This window comes from Ambystoma mexicanum, chromosome 4p (assembly GCF_040938575.1).
Source record: "Ambystoma mexicanum isolate Mex_15411 chromosome 4p, UKY_AmexF1_1, whole genome shotgun sequence".
NCBI lineage: Eukaryota > Metazoa > Chordata > Amphibia > Caudata > Ambystomatidae > Ambystoma > Ambystoma mexicanum.
The window spans coordinates 171,360,432-171,382,733 of NC_090927.1; the positions used below are offsets into that span (position 1 = coordinate 171,360,432).

Below are 22,302 nucleotides of genomic sequence, written 5' to 3' on the forward strand. Positions count from 1 at the left end.
GAAGGCAGCCCACCAGATCAAATGCCTTAATGTAGAAGAGATTTTACTGGTGTTGTATTTGGAGGTGCAGACCCAATAACCCTTTTTATTTGTAAATGGCGGCAAAAGCCTGCAGGCAGCGGGGTGCCAACAAAGACACAAGTGACGACGTGTATGTACAGGACTAGCTTGACTAACATGTCAAGAAGAAACATTTGCCATCTGATCGCCTGTATTTGTTTAAAGAGGTTTGCCATCAAGTTACATTAAACTGCAACTATAGCTTGTAACGAGCACCCTTCCTAGAAATCCTTTTTTCATCATTCCGGTGGTCAGGAATGTTTTTAAGGACAAACATCTGTTTCCTGGTTAGTACTCCTTCTTCCCAATATAGTTGAAAATTGTTGTAGAAAGGTAACTGTAACCCCATTTCTTGCATTGTCTAACTTGAAAGGTGGTTTTGGTAGCAGCAATTTCAATTTTGCACAAATGCAGACATTCAGTATTTTATTAATTAAATACCCACGATGGAGACACAGGATTACAACTAAGTAACCTATTTTTCTGTATGTTGACAATTGTTGCAAAAGAATGTATACACATTTTGTTGGAAATATTATTTCGGCGGTAAAACTGCTGCATTTATGTATTTATTTTTTCCCTTTTTAAAAATGGATTACTTTTGCTTTGTTTGCGCTCCAGGAACGAAGTTCTACTTTGGCACGTGTGTGGATTCTATTTTTGTTCTTTTGGGCCAAGTGTTATGAGTTAGTACTCCATTTTTCTGGCTTTTATTTTTAGTAGTGGATCATTATAATTTTGCTGCTGGATGACACTGCTACCTACATATGCTATTTTTGTTGCCTGTTTTATTTACTACTGATAAGTAGTCTGAGATGCAATGAGAATAAACAGAGTACATGTTTTTCAGGCCCCCACCATTCCACGATGATTTGGCCTCTCCTTTGGGATCCGGCACCCTTGTAAGCAACCCTTCTGCCATTCCGCCACTGGAGCAAGTGCAAAAAGCAATCAAAAAACCTAAAGAATCTTATAAAGAAGCCAAAGATCAAATGATCATTGTAAGTATTGTTTACAATGTCTTTTTCAAGCATCCTCAACACTTTCTAGCCAAATATCTCCCTATAATCTCCTTAAAAAGCGAATATTTTTGCCGTTTGTGTAAGCATTTTTCAGGTGTTACTATATTGCCTTTATACATCAAAGTACCTGCATTGTTGCTGGGGATTGCCGTCCATGGTCTGGGACTAACACCATTGGTAGGTACTGCTTTTAAACACTTTACTCTTGTATGTATTCAGCCTTGGTTAAACAAAGTGGTCAGATAAACTATTTTGTAATTGCAAAACATTTAATTTGGTGTACTGCATACACTCCCCTTGTACATAGCCATGACAGCTAGGAATGTGTATGTGCACATTTCAGAAGCCAGATCTAAAATCAGACGTAAAACACACCAAGCTCCCAATGTCATTCATTGTTAAAAGCAACATACTCCTATGTCCCGTCCCCTTTCCTCCATACTTATTGGACATCTCTCCGTCCTGTGGGACGGGACCAGAGCACTTTGTAAAAACCATCCAAAACAATTATTTTCAAAAATGTGTCCTTCCTCTCTTTCTGCGTGGCCGTAACCCCTCCCACCTTGGCTCCGCCCCACGCATCGCCCATCAGTCCTTTTCTCCGCTCATTCGGGACTGGACGCACTTGCATCCTCTGAAGATTTTCTTCCTTTTTCCTCTCTGGCTCTCGCTAGCGATCGTGTACTAGTCTGTCGTTCAAACTAGACTTTCCAGATTGTTCATCGTGTCACCGTCATTTTGCGAGGGAGGATCCCCATCCTCTTTGTTTAGAGTGCTTGGGTCCGGATCACCGTCGGGACTCCTGTTTTTACAGCGACTCCCTTTCGGTCCGGGCACTTCAACGTCGGTTGGAGCGGTGGGAGGAGGTGTTCTGACAAACTCCTCCTTCACATTTTCAGGCGTTCATCGACGAGAAGAAAAAATGGCCAGTAAGTTCTTTACTTTTCAGAGCACCCCTGCCGGGGGATACCTTTCCGGGTTCCTCTCGGGCCGGGAGGAGCGTTGATTGCTCTGTCACCGGGGTTCGCCCTGAGGTGCCCGTTGGGCCTAATAATTGTACCAGAGTTTTCTCTGAGGGTCTCCGTAAGGGGCCTGTGGATACCGGAGCACGCTCCGAGGCCCCTCCTGTGGGGGCTGTTTGTAGACCCAGTTCTACTGAATCGTGGGATACCGGAACTTGCTCTGAGGCCCATCTGTCGGCTTCCCTCAAAAATAAGACCGGGGTGCGCCCCAAGGCCTTGGTGGGGCTTGCTGTCTCCGAACGGATGTTCGAGGCCCGCGCAGAGAAGGCCGTTACCGGACGTGGGTCCGAGGTCCCTCTTTCGGAGGCTAAAGTTACCAACATTTCTGAGAGGCCTGACAAGGCCTTATCGATGAAGGCGGTTGCTCACCTTACCGCTCTTGTGGTGATACCAGATCTGTTGAGGGGGGCAAAGAAGGAAAGTTCTTCTTTAACCAGCAGTGCCGAGGTCCTTCTTGGGGAAGGCTAATTTGGCGGTTGGTATGTCGCAGAAACATTCCAGGCCTCATAGTACCGGCTCTGCCGAGGTTCCTTATGTCAAGGCTAAAATAAGACCCCTGATCCATCGAAGGGGACCCCTGCCTCAATACCTCATCTGCCGACCGTTCCCCTCAGGTGATGACAAAATGGTGCCCGTTCCCGCCACGACCGCAGCAGCCATTGTGGGTGCTACCCATACAACTACGCCATCGGCCTCCGGTGTAGGGCTTGGTTCCTTGGGTGAACATAGTCCCTTGTGTGCATCCTTATTGGCCAGTTTACGATTGGAACGCCCGGATGCCTCTTCCGCACAGTGTTTCGTTGCCTGCGAAGTCGGAACCTTTGATTTATGTGGATACGTCGGTGGAGGGGCCTGTGTGGCACCCTTCCCCTTTACGTCCCTGGATTTGTCCACCTCATGAGAGGCCTTCTCAGGTTCCGAAAAAGTCCCCAGAGGATGCCTTTTTCGGTAAATCTCAAACACTAATGCGTACCGACCCCATGAGGGAGTATTTCAAAGGGCTTTTTAGGGAGATATGTCCGCCTGTGCCTCCGGCTCCACCGGTTCCTCTAGTGGTTCTGCTGGCGCCTCCCTTGCCTGCGGTGCCTCCCCGACTCTTCCGACTTTGCTTCCATTGTCCCCTGTGGACAAGACAGCACCTGACACGGCTAATCAGGATCCTGACCTGTCGGATGACGCGCAGGGCGATCAGGACATTGAGGACTTGCCCCGCTCTATTAGAGCTTTTCATGACCGGGTACTGGACATGATGTGCTTCTTAGATGTTCCGGTGCCCGAGGCACCCGCTCCGCAGGAGGGCGTGCTTTCTGGAGCGTTTACCCTGTCTCCTTTGGAGCATTCCAGCCTGTTCTTGCAGAAGGACGTTCTGGCCGAGGTCTGCAGGGTCTGGGAAAAGCCCCACTGTGGACTTTTTGTCAATAAGAAAATTGATGCAAGATATATGCTGTATTCTTCGGAAGAGGTGGCACTGTCGTCTTGTCTGCCCCCCCCCCCCCCCTCCTCCACAGTGGTGGCCGCGGCCACTTTGCAATCCAGGCCTGCATCATCCTCTTCCACAACAGCTACTCGGGTTCTGGGAAAGGAGGACAAGCTCCTTGACTCCCTTGGGAGGAAAATCTTTTGCCAACTCGGCCTTGAAGCTCAGGCAGGCCAACGCCGAACTGGTGTTAGTGGGAGCTAATATGCGGATGTGGAAAGGTCTGTCGGAGTTTATCCCGGTCGAGAATCTTGAAGACTTTAAAGGGGGTCTATCCGACGCCAGGGTCTTGGCCCAGGATCTCCTGGAGGCTGCGGCACATCACGTAGACACCTCCGCTCGGGGCCTTATGCTGGGGGTTGATGCCTCATGGTAGGTGTGGTTGCATGCAACTAAATTCTCAAAAGTAGTGCAGGACAAGGTGTTGGACCTTCCGTTCGATGGGAAGGAGCTCTTTCATTCTACAAGGGATGTAGAGCTCACCAAGATGAAGGATAGCACTCAGACAGCTAGGGCTTTGTCGGGCCTTCTTTCAAAACCCAGAGACCGTTGTTGCAAAGTCGACCTTCCTCTGGCTTTAGGGGCTTCCTCAATCAAAAATCTCGCAGATTGGATACCCCTGCGGGGAACAACCACTGTAGGCAGCAACGGACACGGTTTTTCTCCCGCTCCTCAGCCACCTCCTCAGGGTCAGGTGGCAACACCACCGAAAAACCTACTAAATGAGGGTTCTCCGCGCTCGCACGAGACCCCGGTGGGAGTACGCATTGCGTCTCATTGGGAGGCCTGGCAGACCATCACAGAAGACAGATGGGTCTTGTCAGTTGCTCGGGCGGGCTTCCGCTTACCACTAACCCTCCCGTCAACCCTCTTTTTCCGCTATCGGGCTCGCCCTCCCTCAAAGCCGAAGTTCAGAAACTTCTGGACCTTAGAGCTGTGGAACCCGTTCCTCTCGGAACGAGGGGAGGGCTTTTACTCTCGGCTGTTTACGGTGCCCAAACCTAACCAGGCTGGCCTGTGCACCCTCCTAGACCTTTCCCAGTTCAATCTTTTCCTACCCCAAGAGAAATTCGAGATGATCACGCCCAGCCAGATTCGGTCCTTCTTGTAAATGGGTGATTGGCTCAGTGTGGTGGATCTTCAGGATGCGTACATGCATATTCTGATTTGGAACCCGCACAGGAGATCTGTTTCTCTCTGGGAGAGGAACAATTCCAGTTTCAAGTGCTTCCTTTTGGCCTCAGCTTGGCGCCTCGTGTCTTCACGAAGATGTCGAAGATGTCGGCCTATCTTCGTCTCCAGGGTATCCATGTGGATCCATATTTGGATGACTGGCTCTTGGGCAGCCCTTGTCCGCGGGAAGCAGCGGGCAATCTCCAGGCTCTCCTTCAGCTCCTGTTCCATTTTGGGCTGTCAGTGAACTGGCGGAAATCTTCAATGACGGTCTCGCAGGACCTGATTTTCCTGGGTTTTCGCTGGAGCACGATCGACTGCAGAATGTACCTGACCGGGGACAGAATGGCAGATCTGTTAGCCACGTGTCAGATGCTTGCGCGGCGGAGAGCATGTCGGCCTGGTGGTTCTAGAGGCTTCTGGGCCTCAAAGCCTCGTGTGTGCTGGCTCTTCCTCTTCTCAAAATGAGATGGACCCAGATGGCACTTCACATTTCTTGGCGTCAGGCTGTGGACCCGGATTCCAAGCTGATGATGATTCCGGCTTCCATGAGAGTGGACCTGGAATGGTGGTCATCTCCCAGCAACCTGTTGGTGGGAGCGGGGTTTCAGGACCCAGCTCCTATGGTGACGATCATGAGGGACTCCTCCCTCCTGGGGTGGGGTGCGGCGTTAGCGCTCAGGGCGTTCAGACCGATCATTGCCAACAAGGTGGTCGGCATACACACGGACAATATGGTGTCGATGTATTACATCAACAAGCAAGGGGGAACGAAGTCTACCGCCCCCCCCCCCCCCCCCCCCATCCCCCCCCCCTCGTGGACCTGTCCATCCAGATTTGGGAGAGGGGCCGTGCTTCATGGTGTCTGGCTGCTTGCAGTGCACATTCTGGGCCAGCTGAATGCCACAGCGGATGCCCTCAGCCGGCAGACAGTGGTCGGCTACGAGTGGGAGTTGAAGCCGGAGGTCCTCTCATGGATCTTCTTGCATTGGGGCACACCGGAGGTGGATCTCTTCACTACAGCGGTGAACAAGAAGCTTGCTCGGTATGCCTCCAGAGGGAGGCTGGGAGCCTCCTCTCTGGGGGATGCTCTTGAGATTCCATGGCACAACATGAGAGCTTACGCCTTCCCGCCTCTGCCTCTAGTCCATCGAGCAATTTGGAAGCTGAAGAACTTAGTGAACTTTTCCCTTCTACTCGTAGCCCCCTGGTGGCCGGCCAGGTTTTGGTTCTCAGACCTTCAACACCTGTCAGTGTATCCGCCGATCAGGTTACCAGTGACCCCCGATCTTCTTCATCAAGGGGAACAGCAGAGTGGCACCCCTCCCCACAATCGCTCAGCTTGGCGACATGGTGCCTGAGTTCCGGTCTTTAGAGCATCTTAACTTGTCTGCGGATAATATGCGTATTATCCAGGCAGCCAGAAACCCTCAACCAGATTCCAATACAGGAGTAAATGGCTCAGGTTCTTTCATTGGTATTTGGGAAAGCAGCTGGACTCAAGGGTGGCTACGATTGACACTGTGCTGTCCTTCGTATCCTCCCTAGCAGAGTCGGGTGCTCACCTTCTGTCATGCAGAACTTACCTTTCAGCTGTCGCCGCTTATCTTTCTACGGACCAATGTTCTTAATCTCTGTGTAATCCAGTGGTTAAGAGGCATTTTGCAGGCTTAACACGCCTCTACCCTCCAGTTCGTAGTCCGCACCCGCCGTGGGATCTAAATGTAGTCCTGATGGCGCTGTGCGAATAAGCCTTTTGAACCAATGGCCACGGTGGACCTCAAGTACCTATCCTGGAAAGTGTCCTTTCTGGTGGCCGTTACCTCAGCAAGGCGGGTGAGTGAGCTCCAGGCCTTGTCGGTGGAGCATCCCTTCTTGTTCTTTCACAAGGATAAGGTCCTACGGACAAATCCTGCCTTCCTACCGAAGGTGGTAACTGAATTCCATCTGAATCAGTCGATCTTCCAAACCCTACCTCAGAGGCAGAAAGGGTTCTGCATTGTCTCGATGTCAGAAGGGCTCTTAAATTCTATCTTGACAGGACTTCTGAGTTTAGGAGTTCTTAACTTTTTGTGACTTTTGGTAACCCTCAGGGTAAGCAGGCGTCTAAGGCGACTATTTCTCTGTGGATCGCCGCCTGCATTACGGAGTCTTTCACCGTCCAAGGGCTGAAACCTCCTAAGGATATTCATGCACACCTGGTGCAGGGCAAGGCAGCTGCGGTTGCTTTTCAGAAATGTCCTCTGGGAGTTCATCGCTAGGGCAGCTACTTGGGCCTCCCCATCTGCTTTTTGTAAGCATTATTGTCTTGCCAGGAGTTCGAGAGCTGTTGCTCAGTTTGGTCAGGCTGTGCTGAAGAAACTTTTTCAATAAGGGGTATTTCCATCCACCCATAGTTCCTGTAAGGAGTGCTTGGGAATCTCCCATAGGTATGGAGGAAAGGGGACGGGACGTAGGAGTATAACCAGGTTACTCACCGTAGTGACCACCTTACTCCTAGTCCATAGTCCCCTTTCCTCCATACGCCCGCCCGCCGTCCCCTCTAATAAGGTTCCTCTGCTATTGCTAAGAGGTCTATGACCTGGCAATAGAAAAGGACTGATGGGTGATGCACGGGGCGGAGCCAAGGTGGGCGGGGTTACGGCCGTGTGCTGGGCCCCACGCAGAAAGAGAGGAAGGACACATTTTTTAAAAACATTTTTTCGGATGCTTTTTACAAAGTGCCCCGGTCCCGTCCCACAGGATGGAGAGATGTCCCATAAGTATGGAGGAAAGGGGACTATGGACTAGGAGTAAGGTGGTCACTACAGTGAGTAACCTGGTTATTCCGAAACCTTTTTGAATTGGACTGCATTAGAGGTAATGAACTCCCTTAATCCCTGCAATATAGAAAAGCTACTAAATGACTATGGATCCCACTTTTCAAAAGCCAAACATATGGGTTTAACAGAGTTCAACTGGCCAGCACACGTGATCAACATCTTTCCACCAATTCTCTGCAATTCTAACAAACTTATGATTTTAAATACATACTTCCTTTCCAAATGTTTAGCAATGCCAGCCTTCTAGTTCAAGTCTCTTATCACATTTGGGGGCATTTAACCCAACTATATCGCATTGGTCATCTGCGGGCACACAATACACAATGTACTTTGGATTTTTCCTTGTCCTCTGGTGGGGAACTCTGGTGCAGAAAGCCGAATAACTGGGATAAAAACCTCTTGAGGAAAAAACCCTGTGAATGATTATAGTGGATTGCCAGATGAAGAAACCAGAGTCGGTGATCAGAAGAGACAGCAGTAGAAGGGCTGGATATTGCTTGGGTAATCCAAAAATCCCACAGCAAAACATAACAGAGAAAATGTCAAATGAGAGACAGATTGAGGTAAGAATTACTAGGAGGAGGCAGAGTGTAGCAAAAGGATTAGTCCAGCGAAATGTGACCGAGCGAAGAAACGAGTAGAAAGAATAACCTTAGCAAGGGAATAACTATAGTAGGGCTGAGCAAAGCAAATATTTACCTAGTTTTGAAACGCACGGTCTTGGCGTTTTCAAGTGATATTTATCCCTCGAAAGCTGGAGCACTTTACAATGTGTAAAATCAGTAATTTAAAATTGAGATTTTTCCATGGGGGGGGGGGGGGGGGGGCAGGGGGAAGCAATACAAATTGCCTATTCTGCCTGAACAGGCACTTGCTTGTGTAGCCCCTCCACCGCACTTTGGTTGTATATGCCCCCAGCCAATTGGGTGGCAGGGCTTAAGCTCCACCCCAGGCAGCCATCTTCAGATTGTTCATGGCAGGGGAATCCTCTTCAGCTCTCTAAGCTTTCAAATTCCAGTCACTTTGAACTTTTTCAATCAGAAGGAGTTATTTTCCTTCTGAGTTTCCTGGGCTCCGGAGACTCTATCTTGTAATCTTTGAGTGAAAGGTTTCCTTGATTGCACCTCATTGCAGAGGCAGTCCTAGAACCAGCAAAGAAGAAAACTCCCTGTTCAAGAACTGCAGTAAGTGGTATAAAAACGTCATCTTTTTGAGGGACTCGCATGAATACTGCATTTTCTGCCTGCACCCCCCATGATATGCAAGCATGTTGCATCTGCAAGCCTTTCTCAAAGACGTTGCAAGACGGACATAGGCTGCTCTTGCTTCATCTAGAAAGCCCACAACTATCTTCAGATGAGCAATCATCCAAGACGGTCCCTACCACTTCACACAGGAATACAGAGAAGCGAGCTTCAAAAAGAGCTGTTTCAGTTGAAGGGCCAGCCTCTCCACCCCATAAAACCAAGAACGGGAGTAACAAGGACACCTCAATGTCCTTAAAGGGCCTAAACGTCATCACTCTTAGGAACAAGGAAATCACAAAGGTAAGGAAATTTTCCTTAAACCTTGGTGATCGGAACAGTCGTCCAGTGGGCCATCTCCGAAAATGTTCTCTACACGTCCACGAGCGGCCGCATGCCACTGAAGCGAAGTTGACCGTCTACACTGATGTCAATGGAAGGTCGTATGACGCTTAAAACGTCTTCATCCACGAGCAACGGTTTGTCCTCCAAGGCCTCTGCAATGGTGAAACGGTAATCATTGACAAAGCACCTCTCGTCCACAGCACAACATTCAGCCGGAACACTGTCGACAGACACCGTCCATGAAAGCCTCCACGGATGTCCTGTCGACTAGAAAATCACTGTCCATGGTGGAGACAATTTGGACAAGAGGTCAATCGTCGACGATTGGGCATCTCCCCGTCCACAGCAAGTAGACTGGAGAAGAGCACAGCTTCAGGCAGCCTGGGAACAGCTGGAAACCTGTCCCCAATCACGGAAATGACAGAACTCCCAGATATTCTCCTTCAGGAAGAGTTTTCTGAGACTGAGGAAGGGGTTGCACCACCCTTGCCAAAGCTACAAAGCCCACCATGGTAACCCACCATGAGGACTCTTCAGATCCCTTTTGACCCTGCAGTCAGGCAAGCAATACAAAGACAACAGACAGCTCGACTTAAAGCACCACCAATGTCAAAACACAGAAGTGTCTTGCTGGAACACAGGAGTAGATCGCCTACATCCGTAGGTGCAGAGTCACCACGGCAAGGTAGATCTCCCCAACACTCATGCCTCTCTGCACTGATCATCTCGGAGCAGAACACCACCAGTTCCTCGGCACAGATCCCTGGAACGATTGATAACCTGATACAGGTCTTTACCTAGTAAACTGAAGAAGCCGTCCCCAACACCACAGGCAGGCTCCCGACATAGGTCGCTACCAAGAGGTGCAAAGCCAAGTCCTTCGCCACCCCAAAGGACCTGCAACACTATGTGCGTCCACTACGGTGAGTAACCTGGTTATTCCGAAACCTTTTTGAATTGGACTGCATTAGAGGTAATGAACTCCCTTAATCCCTGCAATATAGAAAAGCTACTAAATGACTATGGATCCCACTTTTCAAAAGCCAAACGTATGGGTTTAACAAAGAGTTCAACTGGCCAGCACACGTGATCAACATCTTTCATCAGACTGGCAAGAGGATCCATATGACCCAGACTCAAGGGACCAATTACGGGATTTCTCGCATCAGGATACACACAACTGAGCCAGAGGAAGGGTAACTTCCCAGGGATCTGCCAGATCAAGATGCAGATGAGTGGGACACCCACATTATTGAGAAGCAACAAAAGCATGATTCACCAGGGGGTACTTCACCACTGGATGACATATCTTTTCACACCATAATGGGTAAATCGGCTGAGCTGTTTCAGATTCAAGTTTCCTGCGAAGAAATTCTGTGCTCTAGGAGCATACACCCAAATGCAGGCGGTCATTAACAACCAGCCATATCCTAGACACGATATGGGAAGCGGGGGGGGAAAAGCTATTTTCAAATGGATTGTGTCCCCTCACGTATTCCTCATATTTGATATCCTGCTTCGGAATTGGTTTTTTTTCGGCAGAGGGTGATGCTTGTCGATGCAGTCGACTCAATGTCCCTCGAGGGTCTCCTTCTGAAGGTTGAGTTCATCAAAGGCATATATAGCACACGCAGCGTTCTGTTTTTCCGTAAATGCTATCGCTTCGAGATATGCAGCGCGTTTAATTTACTACCTCGCTAGTATGTCTTCTTCCACACCGACTACCCTGAAGACCGGGTTAAAAAAATGTGGAGATTGTGACTCGAATGTAGTTGACTGCCCTACACCATGCTGTCTCGGGTGGAGCATAAGACCTCGGCTGGCTTAAAGTGGAAGTCGATAGCTGGAAAGGCCCTGAAGGAGCGAAATGGGAAATGGTGGTAGGTCGAAACTCGGAGCAATCTCCATCTACCCCAATCAAAAAACCTTTGACCAAGTCGAGAGGCGACTCTCCTCGGAGGAAGAAAGTTAAAAGATCGAGGAGTGGCTCCCACCACTCCATCTTCAAAGTCGAAAAGGAGGCACCATAGGTCGCCTTCTTCGACTTAGTCATTGGACACCTCCCATGTGAGGGTATCTTGTCCCACAAAAAAATTCCACACCTGCCGAATGGGAAGCATTTAGATCAGAAATGCTGAAAATATTTGGAAAGCAAAAACCCACAGCAAGCCATGCTTCTATCGCGCCTTCCAAAAAAGCTAAGGAAAGGGCTTGTGCCTAATCCTGCAACTACTGCTCAGTTGGAAGAGCGAAAGGAATGGCTGGTCAAAGAAATTAAATGCAATTTTATTTATATTGCGCTCATACACAAGTGTTTCAGAGCGCGACCAAGCAAAGGGTGGGGAACAGGGGAGAACAAAATCTTACTAGGCCAAGTGACATTAAGAGCACGCAAGTACATGGGAAAGGGGGTAAGTGCATGGAAGTGAGAAGTGGAGAGCATAATAAATAAGTAGTTGAATAAATAAAGGAAAGAAGAAAAACGGTGGTAGTGCAGCCAGCAAGTGACAAAGTGCTTAGATTAGTCAGGGTGTATCTGAGTGCAGAAGAAAAGTGGGTGGGGGAACTATCTACTTTAAAGAGGCCAAAGATGGTTCCCTCGTGGTGGACGAGGGAGGGGGTGCAAAGCCAGCTCAAGCAGGGGCATCTTTACTATCCGCCACCTCAAAACCTCTGAGGTCTTGAGTCACAGTTCACCAGTGGGGAGGTGCGGGGGTCGCAGACTCTCAGTATCTAGTAGAATGGTGAGACATTACTTTGGATGCTTGGGGATTGGAAACCATAGCCCACGGGTACTGCCTTCCTTTCATTCCGAGACCTCGGAGCAATCCACTGGGAGCCACTCTTTGAGGATTCCAGATCTGCTCCTTGTGCAGGAAATTTTAACCCTGCTAGAGAAAGGAGCTATAGAGCCGGTGCCTGTAGCGTAGAGGAACAACGGATGGTAGTCTCCATATTTCTTAATACCTAAGGACAGAGCACTGAGACCCATCTTGGACTTGAGATATTTGAACAAGTTCCGAAGGAAGGAGAAGGTCACACTTTCTCAGATCTTTCAGGCCCTCCAACTTCAGAATTGGATGGTGTCATTGGACCTTCAGGATGCTTATTTTCATGTGCCAATCCATCTCGAGTACAGACAATACCTGAGGTTGGCAATTGGTGGTTCTCATAATCAGTTGCGAGTTCTCCCGTTTGGGCTGACCTCTGCCCCAAGGGTTTTCACCAAACTGATGGCGGTGGTGGCAGTGAGTCTTGGGAGAGGGGGGGAATGAGTCTACCCCTACCTGGACGATTTGCTGATCAGGGCACGTTCGCCCGAACACGTCCTGCATCAGCTCAACGTGACCTGCCACTCTCTTCAGACAGGGCTTCTCCCACGAAGTCCCATAAGACACCTTCTCAAAAGCTACAATCCTTCAGGGCTGTACTGGATACTTTCTTGAGAAAGAGCTTGCCGCCCGAGGTGAGGGCTCTAGACATTCTGCAGATGGTCACCAAGTTTCAGAGTGCCCAACATCTTTGGACCTTTTCATTGTTAAAATGGACTAATAATCCACTAATAAGTGGAGACCTGAACGCCAAATGTCAGACACAAGTTCCAATCCACTGCGCTCGAAACTCCAGGCAGAATCCTGCGGGCAGCTATGGCTATCACTCATGAACTCCAGTAACCTACACAACATCATGGAGTCTCTTCCCCTGAGCCAACCGCATTCCAACATGGGAAAGAGTCTCTCAAAACGGGACAATCGACTACAGTTTTACATCGTAAGAAATGCTCACCCCGATTACATCCTTCGAGGTTATACGGACCGTGGCCAGTGACCACAACATCCTGAAAATTGTGGCCCACAAAGTGCAGCCCGAGTCTTCACATGCTTGAAGAAACGGAGACTACAGCGCAAGGAAATCGCCTCAGCTTTATGGTGGGAAGGATCAGAGAACTTTCAAAAAACTACGCCACACAGCTCTCCAGGAATGAGCAAGGCTCCTCATCCTCCACGGACTACCAACCTCTCTTACTCCCGTACTACTCAAACTTACAGAAAAAAGGAAGGGAAATTCTACGACCTCTCCACGAATATGACAAGGAGCTGGTACAGAAGCGGGGAAACCTGAGGAAACTAAAGAGGCAGGCAGCAAGCACAAATTCTAACTGTGCCAAGAAAACCTACCTGGACGAACAAGAGATACAAATCCTGGCTGACATTCCTCCGATGCTCTCTACCAGCAAAAGACGCACAGGAAATGCTTAGAAAACTGGTAGATAAAAACACTGGAGCATTCTGGCAACTGATAAAAAAGATTGGCATAGCGCTGACTCCAATTGCATCGAACAGTGTCGCTGAGGATACCTGGAAATCCCCTTTTTTTTAAATGCCATTTTCATTTTCCAGCCTCCCATCCCGAAGGAGACCGTCATTGAAGAGGCTCCCAATTAAACCAACTGGGAAGACTTCTCAGACATAGTCGACATTGAGATGGCCGTAAAGAGACTAAAATCCTCATCAGTGCTCGCTCCAATTTACAAGAAAGACAGGGTGGCTCCCGGAAATTACCGCCCTATTGCACTCCTAGACACGATTGGAAAGATCTATGGCTCGTTCCTTCAAAAGAACTTTCAATCATGGGCAAAAACCGCCCAGTGTAATGACCCCTTTCAAGCAGGTTTCGTGAAGAGTTCCAGAACGGTGAATATCATGATCCTCAGTATCGTAAAAAAACAAAACCTTGGAAGGGTCAAAAGTTTTCCTGGCGTTCATAGACCTCACCCAGGCATTCGACCGAATCGACAGAGATGTTATGGTCGTAACTGGCCCACTGGAACTGTCCAAAAGCACTACTCGAGCCACTCGAAGCCCTTCATACTGGGACCACAATGAGTTAAGTTGAACCAAAAAGGCCTACTATCTGAGGAAATACCAACATACAGAGGTGTAAAGCAGGGCTGCCCTCTCACCCCAGTCCTGTTTCTCATTTTTGGGTGACTTCAAAGAGAGAGCCTGCCAAATAAGATCTCTTCCGCCCAAAATTGGTCAAACACCACTGGCCTGCCTACTATACGCCAATGACATTATCCTTCTCGACCAGACGGCAATTGGCCTCCAAAGACAACTGGATAACCTGGCCTCATACATATCAAAGAACAACCTGGAGATAACCAAGGAGAAAATGAAAATCTTGATCCTGGAAAAAATCTTCGAAATTGAGGGGGAAGAAACCAAGCTGGCTCATTGAAAACTCATCCATCGAGGTAGTCAAAAACTTTAAATACCTGGGTGTGATGATGGACAGCACTAAATGCGAGACAATGATGTAAAACTACCTGTGGCAAAAGATGCAGAATTGAACCACGCAGGCCCTTTTAATAGACAGAAAATTTGGACGTTTCTCGCTGCTACCAGTGTTAAAATTCTACAAAGGAAAAGTTGTCCCGAGTCTGGTGTATGGAGGCAAAGCAATGCCCACGATTCCATCAACTATTTGGCAAAAACTGGAGGGATACTTTTGGTGGAAGGTCCTCCAATTCCCAAATTCGACATCCATCTCGGCCATCCGAAAAGAATTGGGTCTACTCTTTGAAAACAGTAAAGGATGCCGGAGAAATGGCGCTCTTCAGAAAAGTGTTAATGTCTGAAACCCCTCCCTTGTACAACTTGATAAAAAAGGAAATGGGGACGGCAGCTGCAAGGCTTTAATAGCATGGGTCACCAAACAGATCTTGTTTGGCGAACATCACATGCACGGATGAGGTCCTGATTCAGAATCCAACAAAAATCAGACTCAAAATGGATCAGGCAGACTGGATTGAAACTCAAGCCCTAGCCGAAAAAAACCTGAACCTCTGTCCCACTTAACTTTCCGCGCTACAAAATTGCACTCCACTACCGAAATCGTGAGACGGTTCCCGGATAAAGCCCTACGCCTTATCTTCGTAAGGGCCCTACTAAACTTACTCACTACAAATGAAATTCGGGCCATCAGGGGCCTATCGACAACCACTGCCGCCTGTGCAAAATCGAATCAGAAAAAGAATCTGTGAAACATCTCCTGCTGAGCTGCCCATTGACCATCAAATGGAGAAGGACGTTCCTTGGACCCTTATTCAAATCAAGACTGTTTGAAGAAGTGTGGTGGAGTCGTCTTTTGAGCGGTTCAAAGATATCATGGTCCCTAGCAACTGCAAAAATCTTAAGGGCAGCCTTGGACGAATGCTCTAAACAAACCACAGATTAAACTCACTGTGGTTATGGTTTGTGAGAAAGGCAAATCGCAATAGGACAAGGCCCCAAGGAACTGAAGCAACTGAAGAAACTAAAGAACCTAAAAGAAAAGAAAGTACCCGGTCTTAAACAAGAAAGAAGACGAAGAAACGTAATAAGTCATGAAAGGACACTTAGTAAAATCATTGATTTGATAAACACAAAAGTTTTCTTTAAAAAACCCTTTTTTTGAGGTTGCTCGGCCTGATGGCATCCTACATTCTGGTACCAGAGGCCCGCCTGAGAATGAGATCCCTTCAATGGGCCCTCAGAACTTAATGGTCCCAGTTATCAGGAAAGATGTCGGACCTACTTCAGGGTCCAAGCAGGGTCACAGAGGATCTTCTGTGGGGGGCCTGCGTGGACAACATTCTGAAGGGAGAACCTTTTTGGCAACCATGGGCCAGAGATAACAGTAGTGACGGACGCCTCACTCACGGCGTGGGAAGTCCACACCAACAATCTGACAGCTGGCAGTCGTTGGTCTCCATCGTAGTCCAAACTACATATCAATCTTTTGGAGCTGACTGCAATCAGACTAGCGCTGAAGGCCTTTCTGCCCTTTGTGCAGGGAAAGAACGTCCTGCTAATGACGGACAACACAGTGGCCATGTACTACCTCAACAAGAGGTGTAGGGTTACTACCACTGTGCAGAGAGGCAATGCAGCTCTGGTACTGGACAATTGAAGAGGGAATCTCTCTATCAGCAGTTCACCTAGCCTGAGAGCAGAACACAGTGGCGGACGCTCGGAGCAGGCAGAGTAGTCTCCCACAAGTGGGAACTAGTGCAGGAAGTCCTTCAAGAGATGTTCACCCTTTGGGGAACCCCTCAAGTGGATCTCTGCCTGGCCTGTGTCAACTGGAAGTGCAAAGTTTACTGCTCCAGTGAATTTCCCCCAAGAGGAGCTGTAGGAGACGCGTTCGTAGTGGACTGGGAGTTTCCACCCCTGTACGAGTTTCCTCCAGTCCCTGTGATTCCTCACGTGATCAGAAGGTTGAGAATGTTCGGCAAACACATGATACTAATTTCCCCGGATTGGGCCAGGAGGTCGTGGTACCCCGACCTTCTGGACCTGTCCATCTGCCCTCCAATACATCTTCCACAAAGAGGACCTTCTCTTGCAAGAGGAGGGGTTAGATTCTCCATCCAGAAGTCAAGACTCTCATCCTTCACGCATGGTTTCTGAGAGACAAGGATTGGCACCTCCCGAATGACGTCCTGGAGATTTTGCTTTCAGCCAGAAGGCCAGCAACAAAGTCTTTGTACCATTGCCGTTGGACCAAATTCTGCAACTGGTGCAGAGACCAGAATGTAGAACCATTTCTGTACAATACACCTGAGATGTTATCCTTTCTACTATCTTTAGCCAATCTGGGGCTCCAGGTTTGAACTATTAAGGGATATCTAGCGGCGCTATCCATCTTTAAGCGCTTGTCGGAAAAACTTTAATCTTTCAAGATTCTACTGGTGACACAATTTCTAATGGGGCTCACCAATGTGTTCCACTCTTATCCTTTACAGGTTCCAATTTGGAACCTTAATCGGGGTACTAAGATGTGTGCACCCTCTGAACCTCTACATTCATGTCCAATATGGTTTTTACATTTTAAAGCCATTCTCTTGGTAGCTCTAACTTCAGCCCGTATAGTGAGTGTATTGCAGGCACTTTCATGCAAGCCACCCTTTTACTATCTTAAAGGCATGGTCCAGTAAAAAATGTTATTGTCCCTACGGGTCGGCCATGTTTTTTTAAGCCTAAGTGGCTCGATTTTAGAAAACTTTCCTATGGACCCTACCCGAGTTTTCGTCCATTAAACGCAAGCGAAAACAGGCACCAGGGAGCCGCCATTTTGTAATAATCCTATCACTTGCCGCATCGCCCTGGCTGACCTGCTTCTGCGGCACTAAATCAATTCCCCCGCCCCTGAGCCTGACATTATCAAAACATTCATATTCCCCGCCTCTCTCCGTGACGTTACTGTGCTGAGTAGGCAAACGGGCCCAGTCGTCTTCTACGCGACTCCACACAGAACCCGAAAACCAACACAGACCATCTCATAACACAGCGCGCCACAATTCGGAATATGAAACTGTACTTTAAAATCAAACAGCAACACGGTACATTTGGTAAAGTACATTTATTTGACATTAAATGTTTACAGAATATTCAGCAATTGCCATATGAACTCCGAAAGCCATTTATTTTCTTTTATCTGTATCCGCAATGGTACACAGGGTGTTGCTTTTCGTTAAAAGAAGCACTTTGGAAGCGCGGTGAACCGCAAGGCTGTTCCATCAACTAGGCACTAGTCCATCGTAAAGGTTGATATGTTGCTTCTAGCCACTGGTACAGCGTAAGGGCATGTGGGCCCTTGGCGATCGTCCCATAAAATTGTCAGTGTGCTCCAGTTGTTCACACGAAGCTGCAGGCGTCTCACGAAAAAACCGTCTGCCGGTGTCTCAAACAGATAACAGTAGCAGAAGGGGAGCAAATACCTGTTATGAAAACAAAAAAATTATAATTAGTCTCGCCAGCCGATCTTCATTAATATTACTCATTTTATTTATTACGGCCAATTAGAAACTATTTGCTTGCAAGGATAGTTCAATGGAGTATGTTCGGCTCTAAAATCAATGCGAAAAGTAACAAAATAAATTGAGGCCAACACACAATGAGAAACGACAGTCTACATGCGTGTGGAATGATATGATCTATATGGCATTTGTAACGCGCCTATACAGTGTTTCAAGGCGCGACAAGGCAGGGGGGGGGAACAAGGGCAGACAAGACAACGATCCTACTAGGCCAGGTGTCTTTCAGATCGCGCATGGGGAAGGGGAGAGGGGGGTAAAAGTGCTGTACATGGTTAGTAGAATACAAGATAAATAATAGGGCCAGCTGGTGGCAAGTGCAAGGTAAATGCCGGCAGAAAGGGCCTAAAGGATAGAGACAGTCCCGTAGTGCAGGGAAAAGTGGCTGGGCCAAGGACCGAGATCGGTGAGACTAGTGGACCTGCATGCCCATGTGCCCACTACGAACACGTTTTCCTTGCTTTTCCTAGCTCTTCATTCATTTATCTATGCATCCATTTATTAATTCTTCATTCCGGTATAAAAGCGTCTAAAGATTTACTCACATATTTGAAATTTCCATTGTGTCTCTGCGTAATGCAGTCTGTAAAACGGACCGTGCTCTTGACAACGATTTTTCGTATACTGAACTAAAATGAAACTCGGTCTAGTTTCTGAATTTTCTGCCTTATCGTCTTACGTTATTGTGCACCCCCTTCAAATGAAGTTCTTTCGGCATGGTCCCTGTCTCAAGGTCAAAAAACAATAGACCCTTATACTTCCAGTGCGACTTCTGGGCCTCTTCTGGGCGCGAGCTGAAAATCAAAGCCGCTGTCCTTCGCATTCTTTATTTGCAACATCCCGTAGTAAAGGCATCTGTGAGAACTTGAAGTTTAGAATCCCTCTATGTAGTGCGCCTCAGTGTGCAAATGCGAACTGGCTTCTCTCCCAAATGCCACGGCCCGCTTGGCGCGTTCTAAGGCCCCCAATTTTGTCCCCGTTGTCTGCGAGCTTTGCAGCCCAAATGGAGACATTTAATTTTTGGTGGAAGGTCAGGGAAAGTATAAAGTACCACAGGAGTTGAGTTAAAAGTGAGATTTATTTGTTTGCTTTTATTATTTGCAATACGCAAGCCTCTCCTCTGTTAACAGTGCGCAACAGTGCGCAGCATTTACATTTACATGAGATGAGACATGAGAAAAATATATACATACACATATATGGTGAATAGAGAGAATTCAAAGATGACACCCAGCTTGTTCGCCACCCATGATGGTGAAGGTAGGGGTTAGGGTTACAGGCACACTGTACAATAATTACAAAAAAGGTAGCAGGCGCCCCTCTCTCGAAAGAACAAGGCATGATAACCTGTTCAGTGGTTATTAACCACATTGAGAGTTCGCAGCCATTGCTTTTTGCTCACTGTACCTTCACAGATGGGAAATATCCATTTGCATATCAGTCTTTGTCTGTACAATAACATTTATTTACAAAAAGACAATCGTATTGCAATTATTTAAACCGGGATTTGTACTTTTGTGCTTCTGGTGGACATGGCACAGTTGCAATGTTTGGTGACAATGGATCACTGCTCTGCACAGAAACGTCCAAAATTCCATATCTGTGCTTCTCTAACACAGCAACAATAAGGCCTTTCACAAAGTCGAACTGCATTTCATCATAGACTGGTTTGATCACCCATTGCTTACTTCGTTTTGAAAACACCTTAGTGTAGCGAGGCAACCTTACTTTACCCCTAGTCCTAGATTGTTCACGTCCGACATTGCTGTTATGGGCCAAGACCGCTAGTAGAGTGCGATGTTTCATGCCCCGAAAGCTAAAATGCAAGCGCTTTGGCCTGTACTTTAGGCACATATTGTGGAACACCTCCAAATCTCCTGTGTGACAGAATTCTGTCAGTCCTCTCAAATCTCTTGATAGTTTTGTCGAAAACAATCTTCTCAATGGCTTTGTGTGTCGGTGAAGATGGAATCAACCACTTCTTCTTCCTTGCCTCCTCTGGGGACAAAGGGCCATGTTCACATTGGTGGAAATGTAGGTTTTCTGACCAGCGGTGAACGTTGGTACAGTGGTGCATCAGTGACCGCCATTTTTCAAGTAGTATTTCCACTGACCCTTCAAGTTTTTGAGCTCCACCAAAGATGGTTGGTGATAGACTGGGACCACTGCAAAATACTTTCAAAACCTTTTTTTTTTTTCCTGCTGCCGAGACTTTCTTACTGATTGATTTAGCAAGATGCCATACGTCAAATTGATGATTAATAAGCGGGAACTGCTCTCTCATTGTCTTGGCAATTGAAACGTGTCTGTGGCTATGAGGTCGATGTGCATTCCCCTGGATTGTAGATATTCCACTGATTTTATAAATCCTAGGTTTTCCATGGCCACTGAGGATGTACATTGTTATCTGCACGACCACCAAACTCACAATTTTCTTACTATCCATGTCCTTAAAGTGGTAGGTGCAGTACTTGGCAGAAAATCCAGGGCTGTCACACTGTCCATCGCCGGCTAACCTGAATCGTTTGCCTTCGAATGTACTTGCTAGACACAATTGTTCAATTTTCCAAGCATCACTAATGGCCGGAAACAGATAATCACGTTGGTATATGCAGTACAGCGATTTAGAAATGAAATGGAGTCCCACAAACTGAAAGAAAGCCTCTAACGTTCTAAAACTGGAGCCACTAAAAAGTGATGCAGCTGCACACAGTAGATTGCCTGCTGGCATTTTCCCCAGCATCGTTTGTGCAGACCATGAGAACCTATGATTTAATCTACAGGCGGCATTTATTTTGACGTTACTGCCTTTTATTTGACGAGTCACATTAATCAATGGCTTCCCACATACTTTCCCTCTAACGGAATGCACACATTTCAGCATACTTATTTCCATCAAACAACTGTCGAATACAATGTATTTGCTCTTTCATTAGACTGTCATCCTGCGTCAACGTTGTTTCGGCCTGTGACGTTGTGGAGATTTCAACACATTGGAAAGTAATATCGCTGATAGGTTCTGATGCGTCTATGGATGCTGCGGCTGGTTCATTCTGTCATTTCGACATCTGTTAATTCAACATTGATGGGAGAACACAATGTCGACAGGTTTTTGGGTGGCAATTTTTTGGCAGGTGTAGATGGTGTGAATTGATCTGCAACTACTTCAGAGCTATCTTCAATACATTCAATATCATCTTCTTGTGGTGGTGCGGAGGCACTGTAGCAATGGTCCAATGCAACTTTGCTGTATTCTCCAAACACAGTTAATTCATGTTCTGGCCATTGGACATGAGCATCTCTAGCCTGAACACGCCTCGCCTCAATTACTAGTTCCTCCATAGTGTACATGGTCTGGCAAGCAACATCTCTCATTCGCTTCACTGTCTGTATATGTATAGTTCTGACACCCACTGGTAACTAGAGGAGAGATTGGAAAAGGGATGTTCAGTTTAAACACAAGATAAAGTGTAGTCCAATTGACTGGAAAAAACATAATAGTCCCCAGCACAAACATTTTTTTAAAGTTATGAACTGTTTGTAACTAACGTTTTTTGTTTTTTTTTCTTTGCAACTTTTTTGACTCGACCTTCAACATCTGCACGCTGTAGCTCCGATTCGTTTCTGCATGTCCTCCCTTCCTCTTGCGCTGCAACGACTATATTTTCTGTATCCGCATAGACCGCCCGGAATGAGGTTCCATCGTCTCCCTGAAACATAGTACTTTCATTACTATGTATCAAAATCTTGTTAGCATAAAACACACGTGAGGACGAACACACAGGTACATCTCAATAGCCAAACACGATTTAAACATTGTGTGCAACAATCAAACGACAAGTATTCGACCTGTAATGATATATTTTGATGGAACCGTCAGTATCCATACCTCTTGCTCTGCATGGACTGCCATGAATGGTTGTATTGGAGAGGAGGCATCGGCATCTCCCTGAAACACAGTACTTGCATTAGTATGGTTTTCAATATTGGAAACATAACACACACTTGGGGTCGAAAGCACAGGTACATAAAGAGATAACCACAAATGATGCATTGTCTAAAACAATCAAGGAAAATCTAAATATGATCACATTTTATCGACTTATTTCTCCGATTTATTTACATCTGCATCATCTAAATGGGATGTTGTGATTGTAGTGGAAGCTCCGTCGTCTCCTCGAAACACAGCACTTGCATTAATAGGGAAGAAAGTATAGCAAATGGAATCACGTTATATGATCACGCATGATGGAGCTGTCAGTATCCATACCTCGTGC

The 22,302-nt window shown here is 47.3% G+C and overlaps 1 protein-coding gene across 3 annotated transcripts in view; it reads left to right on the top strand.

Moving 5' to 3' along the window:
• The window catches only part of ESCO2 (establishment of sister chromatid cohesion N-acetyltransferase 2), a 630,612-nt gene that overhangs the window by 261,366 nt on the left and 346,944 nt on the right, over positions 1–22,302 (top strand). For all 3 annotated transcript variants that reach the window (XM_069605632.1, XM_069605634.1, XM_069605633.1), the window contains exon 6: positions 911–1,061. In XM_069605632.1, coding sequence (XP_069461733.1) covers positions 911–1,061 — 151 coding nt within the window. The remainder of the gene's footprint in view (positions 1–910; positions 1,062–22,302) is intronic.